General features: G+C 37.6%; 1 protein-coding gene across 1 annotated transcript in view; it reads right to left on the bottom strand.

Moving 5' to 3' along the window:
* The window catches only part of SLC2A13 (solute carrier family 2 member 13), a 380204-nt gene that overhangs the window by 198201 nt on the left and 157001 nt on the right, over positions 1-25002 (bottom strand). The window contains exon 4 of the mRNA XM_075551886.1: positions 1380-1488. Within this exon, the coding sequence (XP_075408001.1) occupies positions 1380-1488 (109 nt within the window). The remainder of the gene's footprint in view (positions 1-1379; positions 1489-25002) is intronic.

Raw genomic sequence — 25002 nt, 5'->3', positions numbered from 1 at the left:
CACGTGGTCAGCACGATATTAAGTGCGTTGCTCAGAAATGGTGGTTGCTCAAGCGATACTGATTTATCACTATAACATGGTAATCGCAACGGGAAGCTTCAACTTAAGGAAGCTACCCAAAATTATGATTCATGCTAAAATGTTAGGGGTGGTTCAATGTGCTGCTACAAATAGTAAGGCCTGATACCTTTCCTCCCAACAGGGCAGGCAGCCTATGCCACCTGTCTTAGGTTCCTTAAGAGTGGACATGCGGGACGGACAAGTGTAGAATGAAAAGATGAGGCTTGACTCACAGGAGCTTTTCCAGGGCTCCGGTGAGTAGACGGAGACCATTAGAGAGGGCAAAGAAGTATTTACTTGTATTATATAATTCTCATTGCACAGTCTCAATGAGTTAGTGAAATATACTTGTGACCATTTCTCCTTGTTATCATTATTACTTATTGGGGTCCTGAAGTCCTATGATTGTTTTAAGCCTCATTTTAACTAATAAACTCTTCTCAAATGTGTCATATCCCAGATCATTTTTGAGAAAAAAAATTAAATGACTTACCAGGTAAATTTTCATTTTACTTAATTCTTATGTTTGTAAAGAATAATTTTAACCAATGGGAAAGGAAGTGATCATCTAAGACTCAGCGGTTTTTCATCCAACAAGCTGCTTCTCAGAAAAACTCACAAATTTGATCGAAGCTGAATTCTATTACCTGAAGTCTTAACGTCCAGTTGTAGAGAACTAGGCACAGTCCTGAATGACCCTTATCATAGCCTGAATCAATATATGTAACTGTGAGTAGCTAATGTGCTTAACTCCATCAGACTGTGTATTTCAGGAACTCCAAAGACTCTATCAACATGATTTACTGGGGTAGATTCAGTACATAACAAATTCTTCACCCACTCCACCATCTAGCAGGGCTGTCCAGAGTCAGAGTGAGCAAAGCTTATTTTGAGAATGACTCTGAAAACTAAAAAAAGGAGGACATTTCTGTGTCCCCCAACCACATTCCTTGATCTCCTCCCAACTACTATGCTCTCATGGTCATAGACATACTTCTCCTAGTGCCGTCACCACACTGCAGCTAACAATGCCACTGAAGAATAGTGTATGAGGATGATACTTTAGCTTAAACTGCAGGGACATATTGGACATAGTACGATGTTACTGCCGTCAACAACTGCAACCAACAAAATAAATCACCTTTTCTACGTGTACATTGATCAGATTAAAAAAAATTATCCACGTTAGTATATCTCAGAAGAACCCACTGCTTATAGCTATAATAAATTATCATGAGTCCTATTATTTTTCCATGTAAAATAACTCCATCACCATTTTGTTTTGTTTTGCAGTCAAAAGCCAAAAAAGACATACATACATGATGGTGTTGATGCCTGAGAGTTGTTGGAACATTTGGAGGCCACAACCCACAATCAGAGCTCGGCGAGTTGGGGGGTAACTCAGCATTCTGCAGATCACAGGTCCAGCTTTTTAGAAAAAGAAAAAAAAGGACACATCTATTATTTGGAGCTCACACAGTAATTATTCCCATCAGGATAAATAGACTCAAAGCTCTGTGAAATTAATATGACGGGCACTCCAAAACAGAACAAAGATGTTTTCACAGAAATTTGAGCACAGTCTTTTGTTTTGTTTTTAAAAGAAACTTAAATTCTACAGTCAACAACAATGAATTCAAGCCAAAGCAATTTGTGGGTATGATGAGGACCCACCGTACTGTAACTGTCAGAAATCATTCTTCCTTAAATCCCTATGAGCTACAGTTATTCAATACTCTTTGTTCTTTCACTTTTTTGGCAATTAATTACTATTTCAAATCCATTCCATGTGGGATCACATACAAAGCTACGGCCAAAATGCTTTACTGGACCAAAAGAAAAGCATTCATTAAAAACAAAGAAGGAACAAAGTTCATTCTAATCTATTTGACTAAGTATAAAATATTTTAGCAGGTTCTCAGATCTGGTAATAGCTATGATTATTAAACAAGATTAATGGTCTAGATTAAAATATATATTAATTTTTATACTGTTATGAAACGTGCAAATAAAAACATAAATGTATACTACAGAGGTGAGTTTTTGTGTGTGCGCGCACGTGTGCCTATGTATATCTGTGCCTGTATAAATGAATGAAGCCGTGTTGGCAGTGAGCTAAGCTGGGAACTGCAGGGTCAGTGGTTCAAATTCACCGGCTGCTCCACAGAAGAAAGATGAGGCTGTCTGCTTCCATAAGATTAATAATCTTGGAACCTTAAGAAGCCGTTCTAGCTCTACGGTATGAGATTGCTATGAGGAGGAATCAATACAATGGCAATGGCTTTGGGATGAATAGATACTGCACACATACACATCCATACACATGAAGGGGCTGCAAAGAGTTCATGAAAAAGCAGCATTAAAAGCTAGAGAAATATTCCTATGAACTTTTTGGAAGTTCTCTCTTATCTGTATGTACACACACATACACACACACCAATATCTATTATATCACTTTCTTGAACTTACTAAAGCTACCTGTACACACACACACACAAACAAATACACACAAGAAGCCTTAAAACATTTTGTGGTTCAATGGAATTCAATGATCTGAAGCTCCATGTACATGTATATACGTATAATTTCTGTGCACTTTCAATACTTTTCTAAGGCATGTTAAATAACCATTCAAAAATAAAGGGTCGTCTTTCAAAATGAAATAGATTCTTTATTTGTTATGTCAGAATTCTACATCATTTCAAGAAAGCTACAAATCTGGACCACTGAGGCCTTAAGTGACTGGCCTTACGAACCCTTGTTGTCCCTCTTACCCTCAGGTGTGCTCCTATTTGGATCATGAGGTCTTTTTGGACCAGTGCCAACTCCCAGAATCTATGGTATTTGTTTTCTGTTACAAGAGATGACTCTCGGGACACTAAAATGCTAACAATTGAATAAGGACCTTTTCTTTTTCTCTCCCATGGAGGTGAAGCTTTGTTAATAAACCCAAAGGAAAGTCAAGAAATGAAAACTCAGGGAAGTTTCAACACTTTTGGAATCTTTGAGGAATCTAATATTTGAGTTCAAGGAACTGGAATTGAATATGTTGTTGTTTCAACAATAAAAGTTAGTATTGGACTTGACCAAGCCAGCATTAATTAGAACTGGATGTTCTAATGTTGCAGGGGGCTGGCATTCAGTCTGTACATGGTTCTTACCAAAAATCACATAAAGATTTGATTTACTATGAACAATTTTTTATGTCTCTAAATGGCAAGAGGGAACACAGGTATATTTAGATGACAGTAGATAGCCATTCAAACCCAGAGACAACTCAGAAAGTAGGCTTAGCACAATATAAATGTCGAATATAGATCCAAACAAAGTCCTATTAAAGTTAAATCAATTAGAAAGATTCTGTGAAATACATTGATTTTTATGCTTTACTGTGACAACTCTGAAAGGTATCTGAGTCAGTTGTCTGAAAGATGGATGGCTGTATCTGCAATTACAGGTCTCAACAAAAGAACCACGAAAGAAACAACACACACAGCATCATTCAGACATCCACCCTTTTCTATAAAGCTGAACTTTAAAAGAATAAGATTGAAATTTACCTTGGAAACTTTCATAGTTCACTCAATTTAAATGGTGTGAATCACTTAAAAAGACAACAAAACAATCTAAATCCCTCTCTCAGTGTTTAGTAACCTTGACAGAGTACAAATTGGCCTTTTCTTCTGGCAAGAAATCTATTATAATCCTTGGACAGATGTTTCTTCATCCACTATCAAACTGTTCCCTGACTTGATAGATGAACTGCATCATACTGAGCTTGAAGGACAGATAAGTAAAGGGAAAACTCAAGCAAATGAGGATAAAGGTTTGGCTTGGCTAAATATCAGAGATAAACTATTACATAATTTATTTCCAAAGTGTTTTGATTTTCTTTGCATATATTTTAAATATGGATTTTGTTCATACTCCTGGCTTGATATTCTTGTTGAAAATGTACAATGCTAATTCTTTTATTTGACTGGAAGTTTTTAATAGTTATATTTTGGTCATAGCAGCTGCACATTTGATTATGCGTAAACAAAACTAAAGAATTTTCTTTCATTAAAATCATAAACCAGTTTTATTAGGTTGTGCAACTGACTTGAAAAATAAAAATGATCATTAATCTTTATATCACAGAAGCTATGAAAAATTATAATTAATCTTTATATCACAGAAGAGGAAAAATAAAAAATATTAATTGGCTGAATGTTCATAAGTGAACATTTAAATGTCACACTGTACTTACTACACTTCTTTGGCAATTAAATAAAAATTGCTATAAAATGAACTAAAACATGTATAAGAACAAAGTAGACAGGAAACTAAGAACTCAAAATAAAGCACTAACAGGAATCCAAAGTGGATTATTCCCTTACTTATAACCCTTCATACTTCTAATTGCTTAATGATCTTCATGACAGTAGTCCAGGTGCGGCCGGGCCTCTGAAAGCCAGGACACAAACTGAAGTCCAACAAATGTAGTGGATAGGTTGCCTGTGAGCATAACGAAGGTTACCCACACACCATTCGAAATGCAGAATGCATTTTGTACTAAATCCAAGCTCCTGATTTTATTTCCAGTCAAAATGGAGCACTAGTTACTCAATTTTCCTAAAAATATGAAGCAACTAAACCATGGTCTAAAGATATGACCCTTAAATTCACTGCCATCGAATGATTCATACTCGCAGGGACCCCACGGGGCAGAATAGAAAGAACTGCTTCCTAAGGCTTCAGAGGCTGTAAATCGTAACCAGGGCAAGCTGGCTGACCTTTCTCCCAAGGAGGAACTGGCTGGTTTGCTGATGATCTGCCCATCATCAGTCCAATGAGGAACCAGTAAGAATTTGAAAATTCAAGAAGCAAAAACTGAAGCAACCACAAGCAAGAATAAGTAAATTCACAATTATACCAATATAGAAAATGAGAAAGGTGAGCTAAATAATAAGTGATAGATGCTAACAATTTTTAAATGATACTGCAACAATACAATTACCAATTTAAATGTAATAGACAGGTTCCCTAAAAGATACAATCTCCAGAAAGTTCACTAAAGTAGAAATAGAAATCAACAGCCTTAATAACCACCTCTACATTAAAAAAAAATGTAGTTGTAGTTAAAAACAGAATCCGAGACAACTCAATAGCATTCAACCAAAAACATTTCCATAAAAGAAATGTTAAGTCCATATGGCTTAACTGGTGAAAATGTACAGATATTTGAAAAAGAAATAATACTTGTTATAAACAAACTCTTCAGAAAACTTGAAAAGTTTTCTATTCTGTGAACTGATATGGTAACAAAGCAAGTCAGCAGCATGACAAGAAATAAATTTTGATCATAATTAAAAAATTCAATATTCATGAAGACAGTAGTAAAAATTCTTAACAAAATTTTAGTGATAATCAAATAAAATTAAACGACATACAAAAAGCATGTGAAGTTTATCCCAACAATGCAAGGTTGGTTTTAATATTCAAAAATGATTGTATTTGCTTGATTATATTATTAGAATGAAAAAGAAAAACCAGATGATCACCTCAAAAGATGAAGAAAAAACTTTGATTAGATACAAAATCCATTACTAATAAACAGTCTAATGAAACTTAGAAATTAGCTTTCACTACAGAAATGGTGACAAAAGTCCACAACTGAGATCAAACGTAATGGTGAGGCTTTAATGCTTCCTGCTAAGTTCAGGATCCTGGTGAAGACGTCCAGTCTCACCATTCCTATTCAATATCATGCCAAAGTTCTTGCCAATGGAACAGACCAAAGAAAAAGAGAAAGCATACAGGTTGGAAAGACAGATATGTGGATGTCTTTGTTTATAGAAAACACACAATTATCTATACAGCAAATCTTACGGCATCTACAAAAAAGCTAAGAGACCAATAGTGAATTTAGTGAGGTGGAACAATGCAAAGTCAAGGTTAAAAATCAACTGTATAAGGTAGTTCCAAAATGTCTGTGGAAAAAAGGAATTGAAGGATATTTTTCAACAAACATTTTACATCCCCTTATATCTCTATATCCAATAAAAAATCAGAAATCAAAATTGAAAACATATTTTTATGATTACTAATTTAAAATACAGATGAATCTGTCAGAAGACATATAAGCTCTATAAAACATACCCACACACAAACAAAGCACCAGCCTCATTGATGTCAAGTTAAGTCTGACTCATAGCAACCCTACAGGTCAGCCTGGAACTGCCTCGCAGAGTTTCCAAATCTCTAAGTCTTTCCATAGGCAGATAGGCACATCTTTCTCTCATGAAGTAGCTGGTAGACTTGAACTGCAGACCTTTTAGTTTGCAGCCAAGCACTGTACCACTACAACTCCTCTATATGTCATATGCAAAAACAAATCAGGGTGTGTGAAATTAAAGCAGACCTACATAAATGGAGAAATATATTTTGTGTATGAACCAGAATACTCCATGTTGTTAAGATGTTAGTTTTCTGATCTATAAATCTAATGCAACCCTAAATAAAAATCTCAGAGGATTTTTTTCTACATGAAATAATCAACAAATTATTTCTAAAAGTAATATGGAGGTGACAGTATTTAGAATAGTCAAATAGCTTTGAAAATGAAGAACAATGTTAAAAAGGCTTTTAAAAAAGGCGCATATCCCATGACTTAAAAAGACATTAAAGTACCAAGATAGAAAAATCAATAGAATAGTGTCCAGAAATACTGTATACCTATCTGTGTATGCATGTGTATTCGACGTGTTTAATTTAGTGGAAAAAATTCTTTTTAAAAATGGTGGTAAAACAATAGATATACTGGTATATTCTTTTTGATAGAACTTATATCTACAGTTGCACCATATATAAGTTACCTCAAAATGAACCACAGACCTAAGATGAAATTTAGAACTATGAAATCCTTTGGAAAACCCAGTCATGAAATAAGTTTTTTAGATTTAGTACCAAAAGTGTACACCACAAAAAAAATAACAAATTAGGCTTCACTTAATTATCACTGTTCTTCAAAAGACACTATTAAAAAAGAAAAAGAAAAAGAACAGGTAGAAATTGTTACACATATCTGAAAAAAACATTTGTATCCAGAATATATAAAGCACTTTTACAAACCTGTAAGAAAAATACACCCCCCCAAAACACCAATATTTTTAAACATGAAAAATATTTACACAGATGTCATCAAATAAATTATATTGTAGGGAAGTAAGCACATGAAAAGATACTCAACATCACCATTTATCAGAAAAATTCAAGTTAAACCACAGGAAGACACCACTGCACATGGATCAGAATGATGAAAATGTTAAAAATTGACCTACAAGCATTGGTGAGGAGGTACCGTAAATAGGATTCTCATAGGATTCTCATTAAAATGGTGAGAGTGTAAGATGGACAATCAATTTGGAAAAGTGTCTGGCAAGTTTTTTTTTAAGCTAAACATACATCTTCATATAACAGACATTTCATGGCTACAGTCAGTCACACACACACACACACACACACGGAAAGAAAACATCACTTCTACACAAAGACTTACATACAAGTCCACAACAGCTTTATTTCTAATAGTTCCAAACTAGGAAAACTCAGATTCCACGAACAGGTTAATGGATAAAAAGATCACAATTTATGCATAAAAATTCACAGCAATGAAAAGGAATAACTGCAGGAATAAATTTTAGATGAGCAAGAGGCCAGATTAAAAGAAAACATACACTATGATTCTTTTATCTAACATGTGCTATATGATTCCATTTATTTAAAATTCTAAACAGTAGGATACAACCCCAGTGGCACAAAGCAGATGGGTGGTTGCCTGTGGTGCAGGGAGGGAGGAGAAAGGGAGACTACAAAAAGGTACCAGGAAACTTTGGGGGTAAAGATGGACATTTTAACTACCTTGTCTTTGAAAAGAGTTTCATGGGTATATGCATATTTAAAACTCACCCATGGTGGATTATGTACATGTTGAGTTGCGAACCTCCAGGTCAGCAGTTTGAACCTGACAGCTGCTCCTTGGGAGAAAGATGAGGCAGTAAATGTTCACAGTCCCAGAAACTTTAGGGAATTGTATCACTCTGTCCTATGAGGTCGCTCTGGGTTGGAAGAATGTGAAGTAAAAAATAAAAAGAACTCAGAATATCAGGAAGACTGACAATGCTAAGCTGTAGCAGAAGGAAACCACTCAGACACCTGAAGACACGTCTTTCACTTCATTAAGAGCACGGATTCTAATTGTAAGCACGAAGACTATCTGATTAAACTGGAACAAAGTCTCTTGAACCAAAAAGGCAAGAACTGCCAAGGATCCGGAACTGTTCAAAGTTCTTTAGGGACTGTTTGCTCTTACCCCGCTCTTTCTTTTAATTTTACTTTGTATGGATTTTTACCGTATGGTGGAGAAAAGTTAGGGAAGAAAAAGTAGAATGTTTTATGATTAATGGATCACAAAATATAGACTGTAGGAGGCATCCCTTGCTGACAGACTTCACCGATGAAAATTTTTTGCTGTAAAAAGAGACACCTCTGTGGAGAAAGCAGGGCCTCATTGGGAGCAAAATAATCACTGCTGAGCCTCAAATATTCTTCTTCCCAATCCCAAATTAGGGCTGTGATCAAGCATAGCAAGGACCGCCAACACCACAGTTCTCTCCTGAAGGCAGTGGAGAGGGCCGTCCACTCACTCCCCTGCAGGCTTCCAGGAATCGAGGAGGTAGGCAGGCCAGGTCAGAGTGACACCTAACGACCAAAGATAATACGAATCTCAAAGTTTTCCCTCTCCTGCCCATTACCCTTACCCCAGTGACCTTCATCCCCAAGCCAAGAAAACTTGAGACATGGGGATCTAGCTATTAACCAGTCCGTTTCTGGACATTAGTTCTGACTATGGTTTTATCAGTCAAATGACATCTGCTCAAATCTGGATTGAATTTCTGAGATTTCGGTAGATCTCCATGCTTTCTGGGGCAGTCTTCATCATTGTGGGAGCCCTGCAAAGTAAGGGAGAGAGGGAGGCCATTCCCATCTTCATCTTAGAAATTAGGAAACCATGCTCAGAGGGATTAGGTAAGAGCCCCGACGCTACACTACGTGTGCCAACCTAGAATTCCAACAATTTATAAACAAGATGGGTTAAAAATCAAAACCAAAAAACACACAAAACACTCTGCTCTTCTAGTTCAGGTCACTCAAATACCAGCCGCAGTACACCCAAAACATGCCATTGCCTACGGAAAGCTTGCCCTTTACCCACGTTGTCTACTTTCACAGAAACTCAGGGTCAGAATGGTCTCTTTTGAATATTGTCTTTGTCTAACATTCCAGGCCCAAATTTTAGTTCAAAGTAATATGTACCTTATTTCTTGCCACAGAACAACAGAAGGATTTCTGCCATTTTTTTAATTTGACCCTTCTCTGCCCAAAGACTTTTCCAGGGCCCCAGCTGGGCTTTCGTCCATTTTTTTCAGTGAGATAGGCCTTGGCGGCGGGAATTTCGCACCCAGGTCAGGAGTGAAATATCAGTTCTCCTTACCAGCGATGGGGTATAATAAGCACGGGGTCCAACCCTTGGTGGCATATGGTGCTCACGCACTGGGCTGCTCATGCAAGGCCAGCAACTCCATGGACAAAGACAAGGCTTTCTAATCCCGTAAGTAGATACAGACTCAGAAACCCACAGGGGCAATTGTACTTTTCCCTATAGGGTTGCTATGAGTCAGAATTAACACTCCATGGTGGGGAGTTTTGGGTGCAACCCCTGAATATCAGAATAGTACTCACCATTGTGAGGATCAGAAATGATTCAACTCCTGGCATATAACGCACTCACTAATTAATAGTAAATATCGGTATTTTCAGTGCCCTAGGGTAATTCAAAATTTAATGTGCTAGGCTGTTAATCAAAGGCTGCAGATTTAAGCCCACTTGAGAGGCATCTTGGAAGAAAGGCTTGGCTTTTATTTATTTTTTAAATTTCCAAATAATCAGTCACTGAAAGCTCTTCCAAACACAGTTCTCTGACATGCAAGGAGTTGATACGATTTGGAATTGACTAGACAGCAACTGATTTACTATCATATAGATAAAGTTTCACATAAGGCTTCTACATCTCCATTTTCTACTGGTATCCAATCCAATCTCTCCATATCGCTGCTACTCTTGTCTACGAAAGTACACTATTGATCACTTAACATTTAATAACCGCTGGTCGTTGATAACAGGCCCCATCGGGCCTATTTCATAAAGGGCATTTCTGTCCCAATTTGGCTTTCCGGATTTAGATCCCACTACTTCCTTTCCATTAAGCCTTCCATTAAACACTACAACACACTGTAGATAACTGGGTTCACCCAGAGGCACATTATTTTCTTATATCTGTCTCTACTCAGTGTTCCCTCTGCTTAAAATACTACCCTTCCAAATTTCTGTGTGACTGGATATTTCCTATCAGATCCCATTTATAATATACCTGTTCTTTGAGATCACCTCTGTCCTCAAAGAACACAGTCTCTCATGTAAACCAAGATGTAAGCTCCATGCCTCTCTTAGGCTACCACTACTGGCTATTTTGTCCTAGGGCTACAGGACGTGCTGCCATCCTGGATTATGACCCGGCATTGGGCCACCTGGTGCAGGTTTTGTCTGTTTCTTCATTTTACCTTAAATAGGACTTAGCCCAAGGTCATGCAAATAGTGGAATACATGTTTAGTAGGTATGGAACTCATGCCCAAGGTCATGCAATGTTTAGTAGGTAGGGACCTCAACAAGCTTTAGGAAAAATGTCACTCCCTTTTAATTACATTTTCCACAAGTCTTTGAAGCCCTCTCACATTTGCTTAAGAAATATGAGTAAGGAAAAAAAAGTAAAGAAAGGAAGAATAGAGGAACAAACAGAGGGGAAAGCAAGGGTTATCGGGAAATCGCGGCTGAAACTATTTGAATATACCCCAAGTTGCTAAACAATGTTGTGATTAATTACAAACTACCACTAAGCTCCTGAGTACAGCCATGCTGTTTTCCTCGTCAATATGCAGCAGATGATGTTTGTGCTTGCAAGCTAATGCTTGGCACGTGCTGTTTGGGAGCATGGACGCTGCTCTGGATCAATTCAACTCCATGGGGTTCAATCATTCCTTCACAGTGGCACTTATGCCAATATATTTTGAAATCCTTCAAGGCAATCAACTTGCCAACATGTTGGGATGAAACATCATTTATCCATGTGTGCTTGGGAGCTGATCATGGTACGTTAGCATTCTACTACTTCCTATAGGCAACGTTGTGCTAATCTAGTCATCATTATCCCATCATTATTTCTAAAGTAAAAGTTTTAACTACTTGTAAAGGGAGATGATGAAAGAGTTTATACCTCACTAAAGGCCTCTTTAAAAAAATTCTTGCTTTGTTATTCTCAATAACTATTTCCAAATTCTAAAATACTTCCTTTATAAAAGCTCTAAATAAGTGAAAGCAACAATGAAACATATTCCTTAGTCCTGTGATTCCCAAATGAGAGATCTTCGAATTTAACAGCCATGGGAGTGTGGTGATTTGCTGGAGAGAAAAAAATAAGTTTTTAAAAGAACTACTGCTTAAGAAAATAATTCTTGAGCATAGGGAGACGGCTCTATTTCAAATAAAGGGGTAATTAACATAATTAAAATATTATCCTTGAACACAATTATCAACATAAATATTGTCTGTGGACACAGCAATTTTTAATGAAAGGGCAGATGCCCTTAATTTCAACATATTTTGACAATATGTTCTCCAAATTCTTAGTGTTATGATTTAAACATTTTTCTCACATACCCAATGTTTTAAATCAAGTATTGCTTTCTCACCTACCCAATTTTCTAAAGAAGAATAATTATTTGACTGTAAAATATACAACCCAAACCAATGGTTAAGAGCTGCTCTGAGAGCCCCATGCTTCAGAGAAGCTGTCTACTGAAACAGTGGTAGTTCAAGGTAGCAATCCATGTAAAGGAGGTGTCCACAAAATGTAACTAGTGTCATACAGATTCCATCCACTAGCTGGTGAGGAGCATTTCTCCGCAGCTGAATGCAATTTAAAACTTTTACATTAAAAATCATCAATACATTACATACGTTTTTCCTTGTATGTCAACAATCTTCACTTCTGGAATTCCATAATTTTAAAAGCTCCATTAATAAAAATAATAAATTGGTTCTGTCCTTGTAGTCCAATTTTTAGATGATTAACAGACTACTCATACACCGGTTGTATGATTTATCACTAGATGATAAATCAGGAAGATCTGTAGCACAGGCACATTTAATAAATGGCAGTCCTGTCAAGTTCAGTGATATATACTGCCAAACTACTCACACAATTACAAATAAATCAGACTATTTCAGGCCTCTGCCTTCATTTCAGGTAACACACGGATTCTCTACCCCTCCGTCATATTGGAACAGTCTGAAGTTACAGGACCAAGGGGATCAGTTACTTGGCTTAAAAGCAAAACAAAACAATCTGTGTGCATTCATGTGAATATTTGAACTTCTTATCAAGGAACAACATTTAGTATCACTTTCCTTTGTAAGGTTCAGGGATTCAATAAATATCACTGAGAACAAATGCAAGACCATCACTATGATTCATGCATTTTTACTATGATTCATGATACTCACTCTGGCTATATGTGGCTTAACATACGAGAGCTACCAGAAAGGGACTCAAGATCAGGCTAGATGAAATGTTCTGTGATCTTATGTGGGGCTGAATATCTAACGTCACAACTGTATCATGAGATTCCAGGAGCAAAAAAAAGTGCTGCAAAAATAAGATAAGAAAAAAAGTGCTGGAAACATGTGGCACCTTGAAAAATATAAAATCTTAAATAAGGAAAAAAGATGCTTCCTCTACCCCCCACCCCCCGGCAGGATGATTCTCGAGAAATAATGATCTAAAAATATCCTGGAACTGTAAGTTACAATGACCCAGACCTATGAGTACGAGGGTATAAATTCTGAAGTTATCATTTAATTTCAAAGTTGTTCTTGTTCTGACCAACCTCTTTTTCCACTCCCCAGAACACACAGTACACAAAACAACAAAGAAGAAAGAGAATGGTCTTATATAAATTAAAAATACATTTGTATTTGCTACTAAGTACAGAGTAAGACACCTCCATGCTCAACAATAAGGATTAGTGCTGAGTTCTCTGAAATAGGGTGGAAAGTTCATTGGAAGAGAGTTGATTCAATTATGGCCTCTCCAATCTTCTTACCTTTCACTGACATAAGCTCCACTCCTAAAATAAGAAGGTAGGAAGTAGAAAGATTGATGACTGAGGTAAATATTGTTGGGGAAGTACCAGGACAAATACTGTATTTTCCATTTGTTTTGCTATGGTGGGAAATAGGAGTTTTAAAATGTCCTTACCATGGCAAGGACCTAACAGAGAGTGCCTACCATGGGAATCCATAACAAACCTGTTTGATTTGGGTGATAGATCACAGGGAGGATGTTGATTCTAAAATCGGTTTTGTTCCTGGCAATAATCTAAAAAGATCCTGCATCCGAGGATTTAAGTAAAACAAATCTCTCTTGTTGGTGTGGATTTGCACACCGACTGGCTTTCCTGGCAACACACCTCTCTCCAGGCTGGTAACCCTGAGTTAGTAGAAGCCATCAACTACCTCTGCAAACATCAGAGAAAAGATGATCTACATTGCAGGTAGGATTACAAATCTGGATTTCTATAGGAAAAAAAAGGAGAAGAACTCTTCGATAAGCTTTAAATCGTGTTGAACAGCAAAGTTTTCGGAGGATAAAACATTCAGATTTAAAGGCCAAAGTATAATAACTATATTTTCCAAGTCCAAGTTGCTTGATAGGATGGCCAGTTAAGTAACGTGAGCACAGCATTCATCAATTCCATATTACTTACTTTTGAAAACTACTTAGAAACCTGCTGTAAAATAAGATTATGTCTTTTAATTTACTTATATACATATGTTAAAAACTTAATTCCCACAGATTTCTACTTATATATGTAGTTACAAACACTAGTAAGGATCCCATGTCTGTAAAGCCCATGGGTTTATATTTACTCAACTAGTAAAAAGATCTGTCAGAAATCTCCATTTCAATTTTGGTAGCAGGGGAGAGGCATAGTTTGAGGATTCTTTTCTTCGGGGCTACAGTTTTATTTGAAAACCAACTTATGACACAGAAGTACACTTGAAAAACAATCATCAATGATTAAATCAGTAGGGAAGGAGCCCTCAGGCTGCAGCGGTGAAGTGCTCGGCTCTGAACCAGAAGGTTGGCAGTTCAAACTCAGAAGTTGCTCCAAAAGAGATATATATGGAAATCTCTTCTGTAAAGATTCACAGCTTTAGAAACTTTATAGGGCAGTTCTATTCTATGCTATAGGGTAATTACAATGATTAAATAACGAGGAATCCACTCAGTTGCTACAGGAAAATGAAAGCAAAAAGCAAACTAAAGCTCTCAAGAGAATTTATTTTTCTTAAATTAGGCACATGGCATATCCATGTCTGCCTAAATGTAAACGAAAGTCCAATGTCCGAGATTTGCCAACAAAATACAACACCTGTGGGAAGAAGAGCAGGATTTTCCACAATGGGGGAGTTAAGATAAATCTGTGTGTAAAGCACAGACACACACACACCACAAGCTGGGGGGGGGGTGGCAGGGCAGAGAGAGAGAATATGTAGTTATAAAGTCTATCACTACAGAACCTTATTACTTGCAGAACTGCACATCCTGAAGGTACCTCTCAGATAGCCCCAGCTGTGAATAGGAGCACTTCGTACATAAGAAAGCCCAGTCTAGCTCCTGACTCGATCCCTGAGTTCTTTACTCAGACCTTGTTGAGGGAAATGGGAATTTATCACTGAAGCTATAAATTATTTATCCCAACACGCTAAACAATCCTACTCCTTTCTTGTTGTTCAGATCATGTGCACATGGTCACAAATTGAATTGTTCTGAATGATGGTGGTTGAATTTTAACTGAGAGCAATTAGCAGCAGAAAACAGGAGAAACGAGTCCATATCCTTCCCTTGAAATTGTATGGGCAGAGGTAGAAAAACTAACATTGGTATTGGATTAGCACCTCCAGCAGACAGACAATATTTGCATTCACTGGCTGCTGGTCAGCGAACAGAGGCAATTCCTACTGACCCTCCCCTGAGCACTTTCACTAAATCCATTGTGACGGCCACACCACAGGATTGCTTTTAACAATGGTTTTGCGGTGTTGTGATTCCACTGTGTCTAGGGATCCAGCAGGGAGAGTTTGAAAGACAGTCTCCAGATGCCTTTGCTTTAAATGTCTGAAGGTATCTAACTTTATTTCTTTGGCAGTCATGTTTTTAAACTGTGATGCGTTTTCATTAGGCAGATTCTTCTACTCTTTTTATGTGACACAAACCAGACTTTTCCTTGATAAGGTCTGAGATGCTCTTCTAGATAAAAAATGTTTCTCCAGGGATGAGGTCAGTATTGGAAAATTTGCATATGGCTGCGTTATTTTAAGGCCTGTCTGCTTTTTCCATATGGTCAGTGGCAATCTGTGAAGGGAGCCAGGATGTGACTATTTTAAATACAGACAAATTTGAGTTTCTACTTAGAACTGCACTGATCCCACTGCTTTTGTCTGTTGCTAAAGTTTATTTTGTCTTTTGAAAAATGCAATTGCAAAATAAAACTTGTCTATGTATATTTTCAGTGATTAAACCTAAATGATGCTTATATAAAAAGCACAGCATAACATTCATTATCAGAGATGTAGAAGTGATTTTCATCTTGATATTCCACTTGTTCATGGCTAATTTAAGCTAAGTTCTAGTATAGTTCATGATGATTTGAATAAAAAAATTAGAAGTGTTAAAGTAATAAAGCAATGTCTAGATGAATACCTCACGGATGTTCTAGAACATCCTGTTCTTTGAGGTGCCTTAAAACACCAAGATTCTATGACTCTGCTAAATGAAATTGTTTTTGCAGCCTTTATTTAAAAAATATATGGCTCCTTATGTGAAATACAGCCATGATGTAACTGTTATGTAGGAGTATAAACAAATGTCCTATTTGAGTGAGGTATGTAGATAAAAATTATTTTCATTCATTATTCATCAAGTTACTATAAATGCTTTAGGAAAATAGTGAAAAAGCCATTTTATAGCACTTTTCTAAAAAGTACTATTCATAAATATCCTATTTAACCAATTGGCATATAGAACTTTTGCTTTATTGTTATATATTTATTTGTTCTTTTAATGAAAGTAGAAATGTAGAGCACACTAAAATCAGAGAAGGGCATCTGTATGACCTAAAAATGTCTGTTCTAAAGACTCTACTTTGTCTAGAGAATCAAGAAGTAGGAACTGATTTCCTACTCACACACGCTCACATCGTTTCATGAGTGACTTCCAATTGTGAACCACTGCAGACAGCATCAGGTGTGAATTGCTATCACTTCTTTCCTTCCTTCCAATAATAAGTTTCCAAACATCTTCACTGGTTTCTCTTAACCTTCAAGCTCCACTTCCTTCTCTGATCCCCCAGTTAGGTTCTCCATCTTACCATTTGCTTCCATCCTCCTATGGAACCCTGTACCATCATAATTCCTCTCGTCCATCAACCACTCTTTCCAATCAAGATAGCCTTAATCACCTCATATACATTCATATGCATGTGAAAGTTGGACACTGTGTAAGGAAGACTGCAGAAGAATCAATGCGTTGACTTATGATGGCAAACAGACGGCCAAAAGAGTGAACGAGTCTGTCTTGGAATATGTACAGCCAGAGTGTTCCTTAGAGGCCAGCATGGCAAGGCTTCATCTCACGTACTTCAGACAAATTGTCAGGAGAGACCAATCCCTGGAGAAAGTCATCATTCTTGGTAAAGCAGAGAGGCAGCAAAAAGAGGAAAGCACTTGACAAGATAGACTGACAGTGTCTGCAATAATGGGCTAAAACATGAAAACCTGTGAGGTTGGCCCGTGACTAATAGTAGTGTTTCGTGAGTCAGAACCAAGTCCATCATCCAACAACAATATTTCACAGAGACAGAAGAAATTATAAGAGAACTGATTAATTGTGCCCCATCAAGTCTACAATCTTCCTGTACCTTGAACCATAATCCCTGACGCCCCTGGTGACAAGGATAACTTTGTTTTCTGTCGGATGAGATCCACTTGAGTATGTGGAGGACACTGCTCCAAAATGTTAGTAATCATTACCTACCTAGACCTCCATCCCAACATCAGTTTCCCCTGTCTAGTGAGTCTTTCCGACCAGCAGGTGGTATTGCTGTAATATAAAACAAACAAAAACCCATGGCTATCAAGTCAATTCTAACTCACAGCAATTTTATATGAGGTTTCCGAGGCTATAAGGCATTATGACAGCAGAGCCTCATCTTTATCTCATAGGACAGCTGGTAGGTTTGAACTGCTGACTTTGTGGTTAGCAGTCCATCACTTACCCAACAACGTAACCAGGGATCTTTTGCTGTCATATATTCTAGTGTACAATAGAACCGAAAAGCAGAAAATATAGCCAAATAATTCTTCAGTTACCCTTATTTCTCTGTCCTCATGTGCAGACAATCTCTGTACGAGTTTTCTCCAGCTACATCTCCACTTCCTTACCTCCTCTTCTTTCCTCAGCCTCACTCTGTGTACGCTTTTATCCCCACCAGGCCATTGAAGTAGATCTTGTTACTTTTACTCTACAAATTCAATGGACAATCTCTGTTGTCATCTTACTAACCTATAATAAACACTGGAAACAGTTGCTGCTAATTCCTTTTGAATTATTTCCTTCACTGACTTCCATACACATTAGATGCTTCTTCTCCGGTCTCTTTTGCTGTATTCCTCTCCTCGTCTTGACCTTCAAATTTAGGGAGAAGTATGGCCCCAACATTTACTATTGCCCCTGGTATACAGTCTCCATGGCATCTTCTCCCATCTCAGAACTTCTAAACTAACATTGCATGCCAGTTCTCCCTGAGTTAGAGGCTTACACACCCAACTTCTTCCTTCACATCTGCATTTGAATGTATAATCAGCATCTCAAATTTTACTGCCCGAAACAGAACTCTTGATTCTCCAGCAATCACTTCGCCAGCAGTCTCCATTTTACTAAATAAAGCACCATTTACTCAGCTCAAGTAATTGATCTTTCCATCACACCTGCCAGCTTTACCTTCAAAACAGAGCCAAACCTAGCCAGTTTAGCTTGCTTCTTCTTCGTAGTTCTTATAACTCCTGGAAATCAGGTTATGTATTATTTGTTTTCTTACTGCCTGCCTGCCGCCTTCATGAGACTCTGATTTCCATTTACCCTGGGACCCCGATGCTAGCGGTCCCCCAGAGCAGTCTGTGCTCTTTTACATAGTATGTAATCAATAAATATTTTGTGAAAGGACCTTGTATTCCCTAAATGCCTATGACTTATAATTCCCTACCATTCAGACGGATCTGTTTTCAGAATTAGAAGAATGGAAAAGCATGCAGTCAAGAGTTAACTACATGTGGGCTTTTCGAAGAACTCTGCCATGCCACCAGCAGCAGCAGCAGCAGCATCCCACCAGCGTCATCCACACTGTTGACCCAGTGCTGCTACTATAGCCAAACTACTTGCCACCAATTGGATTTCAACTTGGTGCCCTCATTTGTTTCCAAACAGAATTTCACTCCAAAGGGTTTCAATGGCTGATGTTTTAGAAGTCAATCAACAGTCCTTTCTTCCAGGGAACCTCGGGGTGGATTTGAAGAGTTATTTTGGTTTTACCACTAAGCATGAGTTGTGCTTGCACTGCCCAACCTGTTATCTCCTTTTTATGAATTACTTGAATGTATTATGATGAATATATGATGGCCTGGGATTCCCAGCTTACAAATGACGTTTACAGTTAGCTGATACAAGGATGGTTTCGATAAGCCTATGACCCCAAAGCTCTTCCTCTTTAACAGAATATTCTCCTAGCCATCAGTTTGTCCCAAATCTCCCACACACTTATGAATGACACAGCGAGGTTACAAAGCCACATCTGATCGCTATTCAAGTTCTTAATGTATAAAACAGGAGGGTGAGGTATGCGCACTGCCTGGACATGGAACAGGCTCAAAAGGCTTTTGCTCTATTCCTAACCCCTGACATTTATACGCACTTGATGTTATTTTTTTAAGTTTCACATTATTTGCCCCTATATTGTCTTCCAGTATTTAAAGCATATCCTCCTAGAAAATCTAAATGAAAACATTATTTTATATGTGCAAAATACTTAAATATCATATTACATAGCAGCTTGCCGGTTCTAAGAAAACAGCGTGGAACAATGATGAGTACAGGCATCCCCTACTTACTGCAAGCTTGCTTTATGTCACTTTCCTTTATGAAGGTGCAATGTTAGCACCGGGTTTCACAAACTAACATAAATCCAGAGATAACTTTTGCTTTTAACCGCCCCCCAACAAGATGAAAAGTGAAATCGTGTTCAGCATTTGCTCTGCAGCAAGGCATGAAGAGGCAGCACACACTTGGAGTTGCAAGAGCAGCATCACTAGGCTCCTTTGCTGGGAACTGCGCTCAGATCTCAGCAGTCATGAAAACAATATGTTCGTGTTATCTAGTACGATTATAGTAGACTATTTTTTAAGTCTATAAAATGCTCAATCCCTTCTCTTCACCCATGTAAAGCACTGGTTGTGTTTTTGCTTTGTTCTATTTCAGCATATGAAATGTTTCATAGGAATACTCAACTTTCAGAGAGCAGAGGGATGTGTGTCATTGACTATCATGACTGTAATCTATCTGAGAAAGTTTATGCTATGAATTTTAATTAATAATTCCTCTGAAAAAACACCGCCTTCATGTCAATTTATAGCAACACTAGAGCAGAGAGTAGAACTGCCCTATAGCGTTTCCTAAGATGTTAATTTTTACTGAAATAGACAGCCACATTTTTCATCCACTGAATGGTTGGTGGGATTCAACCACCCCACTGATTTTTCACGTAGCAGCCAAGTGCTTAAGCACTGAATCAACAGGGCTCCTTAAATAACTCTATTACAGAAAATCCATAGTGTAACATAAGGAGAACAATACCCCTACTTCCTTTATAAAGTACTTACACTGTAAACTTTCTTTAAAACCTTTTTTTCTTTTCTTTAAAACCTTTTAATGTAATTTTTCAAAGACAACTTATGGGTCAATTTTTTTTCTTCTAAAGTTTCCTAAATTTCAAATTCATCAAATGTTTTTGTGCTAAGGCGCTTTTATTTGCAATAGCAGAATTATAGCTCAATTTTACGTCGCTGCACTGGAATTTTAAAGTTCACGCTAACATTTAAATGGGAGCTCTGGTGGCATAGTATTTAGGCATTGGGTGGCGATCCTCAACGTCAGCAGTTCAAAACCATGGAAGAAAGACAGGACTTTCTAAAAAACTCACAGGGAAAGTTCTACCCTGTCCTGATAGGGTAGCTATGATTTGGCAACTACTTGATGGCAGTGAGAGCTAAAACCTGAAACCATGAACACGTTCTCTCTAAAATCTTCGTTTCAATTCATATAACCAATTCATTGCTCTGCCTGGGAAGTCTGTGCCGCTCTTCCCGACAATGATCTCTTACAAATGCTTGCAGTTTAGAAAGACAGGCAGATATCAGATTCGGGGGACAGATATTACTTAGGCAAATTGTAAACTTTCTATTAAACACCAATATTAAAGATGAAAGGGAAAAATGCCACCCCCTTCTACCTAACTTACTGATTCATTATTTTATCAATTTTGTATGGATTAAAAAGAGAATGAATACCAAGGAACAAAATTTAAAACATATTTTTCTATCCCTAGCATTAAATTAGAAAGACTACCGCCTGATGGGGACGGACAATAGAAACGTGGGTGAAGGAAGACAGCGGATGGTATAAGATATGAAAATAATTTATAATTGATCAAGGGTTCAGGAGGGTGGGAGGGATTAAAAAAGAGACGCTGATACCAAGGGCTCGAGTAGAAAGAAAATGCTTTGAAATGATGATGGCAACATATATACAAACATGATTGTTACAATTGATGTATAGATTGTTATAAGAGCTGTATGAGCCCCCGATAAAATGATAAAGAAAAAAATAGAAAGGCTGCAGATGATCTCATGCGTCTGAATTATGGCATTGTCAGAGAACACCAAAGATACCATGGGCTGCAGAAGAACAGCACATCTGTTTTGGAAGAAGGACGAGAATGCTCCTTAGAAGCAAGGCTAGCAAGACAGCCTCACATACTTTGGACACATTATCAGGAAAGACCAGTCCTTGTAGAAGAACATCATGCTTGGTAAAGTGGAGGGTCAGCAAAGATCTTCAATGAGATGCACTGACAAAGTGACTGCAGCAATAGGCTCGATTTTAGCAGTGATTGTGAGGATGGTGCAGGCTCAGGAAATGTTTCCTTCTGCTGTACATTTTACATGGTGGCTGTATTATTTCGCATTTTCTCCAGAAATGTATAAGAGTTCCAATTTCCCACACAGTCCCAAGAGCATTTGTTACTCCCTGCTGTTTTGCTCAGTGACGTTATTGTTAGGCTGTGATGATTAAGTCAAAAGGTATGAGGGTAAGTTAAAAAAAAACAAGAGTCCTAGTTCACCTATGATATATTTAGTCCGAGTCAAAAAATGTTTAAATGATTGTGAAATGAAACACTATCTCTACCTCACACACAAATCTTGTTCAAAATGAAAGCCCTAACAACATATTGTACTGCTGCAGGCAACTTCACTCAGAAACGCACATGTCTTAGTCCCATCAGGATGCCTTCACAACAAAAGAGCCCAAACAGCACAATGGTTTCCAGGAGCCTCCGCTGGACTAGTTGGGTCAAGGCAGAGAAGTCCGCTCAGAACGTTATGGGAACTGTTGCTTGAGGAATCCAAAAATGTGTTCTTAATAGATTCTAAAGAAGGACAAAATGTAATCACGAGGGCATCTTAGGAAGACTTTTTAAGAACACAGAAAGCGCTACCAGTGGAAAAAACATCAGGAGGGCTGCATAGAACTGTTTTTTCCCATCGTGACGTGTATTGTTTTCATTCTTCAGAGGAAGCAATGACTGTCATATAAGAATGTCAAAGGATTATAACTCAACATAAAGAAGACTAAAATATATCCTCACAGCAGAACCAATAGGTATCATCATGATCGATGGAGAAAAGGTTGAAGTTGCCAAGGAGTTCTTCTTGCTTTGATTCACAATCAAGGCTCACAGAAACAGCAGTCAGGAGATTAAACAATGCCTTGCATTAGGCAAAGCTGCTGCACAGGAGCATTTTCAAAATTTAAAATGCAAGGATGTTACGTTGAGGACTAAGGTGTACCTGACCCAAGCCAGAGTGTTTTTAATCATCTCATAAGCATGTGAAAGTTGGACACTGGATAAGGAAAACCGAAGAAGGATCTATGCTTTCCATTTACGATGCTGGTGAAGAATACTGAAAGTACCAAGGACCCCGAAAATAAACTGATCTGTACTGGAAGAACTATGTCTAAGGCGCTCCTTAGAGGCAAGGATGGCTAGACTTCTTCATCTCCGGTAATTCAGACTTGTTGTCAGAGATGCTTGCAGAGGGTAGCAAAAAAAAAGAGGAAAGCTCTTGCCTGGATGGATTTCTCCAGTAGCTGCCAATGGTCTCAAGCATAAGACCAATTGTGAGGACGGCACAGGACCGGGTAGTGTCTTGTTCTGTTGTACATGGGATCACTATGAGGCAGGACCGACTTGAGAACTTACTACAATATCTACATACATATGAAATATATGTAAAATTTATTTCTGTTGTTAAGGATATACACAACTAGACATACATCAAAAAAGAAAAAAATTTCAATGGCAAATTCTAACCCATCTAATCTAAAATCCTGATCTTGCCCATGAGGCTCTGTTCCCCAAAGTTAAAGAACATTTCAAAGGAAAATTATTTGAGTGCCCAATGCCCAAACTGTTCTTTTCATAATGTAAACTGAAGAGCACAAATTTCTTCAGGGAAGGGTTAGAAAAATGGAAATACCATCTTCAGATGCATATGGACCTTGATAGAGGTTATATCAAGGACTAATAGCTTCACATATTCACTAAACAAAAGTTTGTATGGATATTTTGCAATATATTTTCCTTATCCTGGTATTTGTTTAACTTTTATTTTCATGAGTCTAATCAGCTAATGATTACTAGCTTCTTTTCACGTGCTGTTAGTCACCTGGATATCTTATTTCATGTAGTGCCTAGTCATACCCATGGCTTATTTTTAAATTGTATTTTTTGTCTGTCTGTAGTTCAGGTGTTACCATTTTCTGTAAATTTTGGAGATTAGACCCTCATGAAGTACGTCTTTAGGTCTTTGGCTAATTTGGAGCCTGCTTTGTATATGTGTGGGGTAGAGCTCTGGTTTCATTTTCCTGCATATGGACATCTAGTTTTGTCAGTACTGTATATCCAACTTGGACCCTTTGGTGAAGATCACGTGCCTATAATAGGTGCAGGATTTACTCCTGGATTCTTAATTTTGTTCCATTGGTTTACACGTGTCCGTCGTATTTGTAATAGTATGTTCTCAACATCATGATTGTGCAGTAAGTGCTGAGATCTGAGAGAGTGAAGCCTTCTTCGGTCAACAACATTTGTTCACTTGGGTCTCCTGCCATTTTATTACACAGTCGCCTTAATTTTCCAATTAAAGAATGTTGATGGAATTTAGATTGTTATTGCATTATTTTTTTCCATTACTTTGGGTAATATGATATATTCTCAATGTTATATCTTCCTGTCTATGAGCACTGTATATTTTTTCCTTAATGGGAGCTCTTTTGGTTCCTTGCAGTGGTGTTTGACAGTTTTCTTTGTATAAGGCTTTTATATCACTGATATATTTTGTTCCTGAGTATTTTATGGTTTTGAAGGCTATTAAAAATGGTATTGTTTTCCTGGGTTCTCTTTGTTAATATAGAGGAATCCAACTGATTTCTGTGTGTTGATCTTATACCTGAAATTTTGCCAAGCTCTTCTATTAGCTCCAAGAACTCTCTATGGATCCTCCAGAATTTTCTGTGTTCATGATCAGGTCATCTGCAAACACAGGTACTTTTACTTCTTCCTTACCAAACTGAATGCCCTTTATTTCCCTTTCCTGCCTTCCAATTCTAGCGAAGGCTGCCAGTACATTACTGAATAAAAGTGGGTGATAAAGGGAATCTGTTTTGTTCTCATTCTGAAGGGGTAGACATTTTTATTCACACAACCTGTTCCCTTTCTGAATTTTCATTGAAAGAATATATCCAAGTAACTCAGTTTTATTCGACTGATATCTTGGACAATGTCTACATTTTCACTATATTTATAACATTAAAAGGTAGTGAAAATCTTCTAAATTTTTCCAGGGTAAGTCCCATTAATTTTAATTGAAGTTTCCCAATGCCAGTTCAACTTTGGCAGATACAAAGTTTAGATGTTATAAACAAATATACAATTATAATGTAAAGTTATCGGCATTCTGGATGAGGATTCATTTGATCAAATAACTGTCAAAATTTCAAACAATCCATGCACTAAATAGATGTAGTCTTTAAATATCACTATGTTCATGTCATTTTCTATTATCACAAGTTACAAAGGAATGGTGTAACTGGACAGGAGTCCATGGATATCAATGCTCCATAATGCATGAGGGAGTACCCCCCCAAATCACAATTGTGCTAGGTGGAGCAGAGCTTTCACAGTTCATGTCGAGCAACTCACACTGAGCTAGTGCACACAGGCCGTCTCCTGGGAAGGTTCTCTCTGGTCACAGTGCATTTTTTGTATAAACAGTTTTGCTAGAAACTCATCTTATGTCAGGGCCGATTTCAGAGACCAGTGTGCAGCTGT

This window comes from Tenrec ecaudatus, chromosome 6 (assembly GCF_050624435.1).
Source record: "Tenrec ecaudatus isolate mTenEca1 chromosome 6, mTenEca1.hap1, whole genome shotgun sequence".
NCBI lineage: Eukaryota > Metazoa > Chordata > Mammalia > Afrosoricida > Tenrecidae > Tenrec > Tenrec ecaudatus.
Note: the sequence above shows the minus strand (reverse complement) of the source record. Positions and strands in the feature narration are given on the sequence as shown.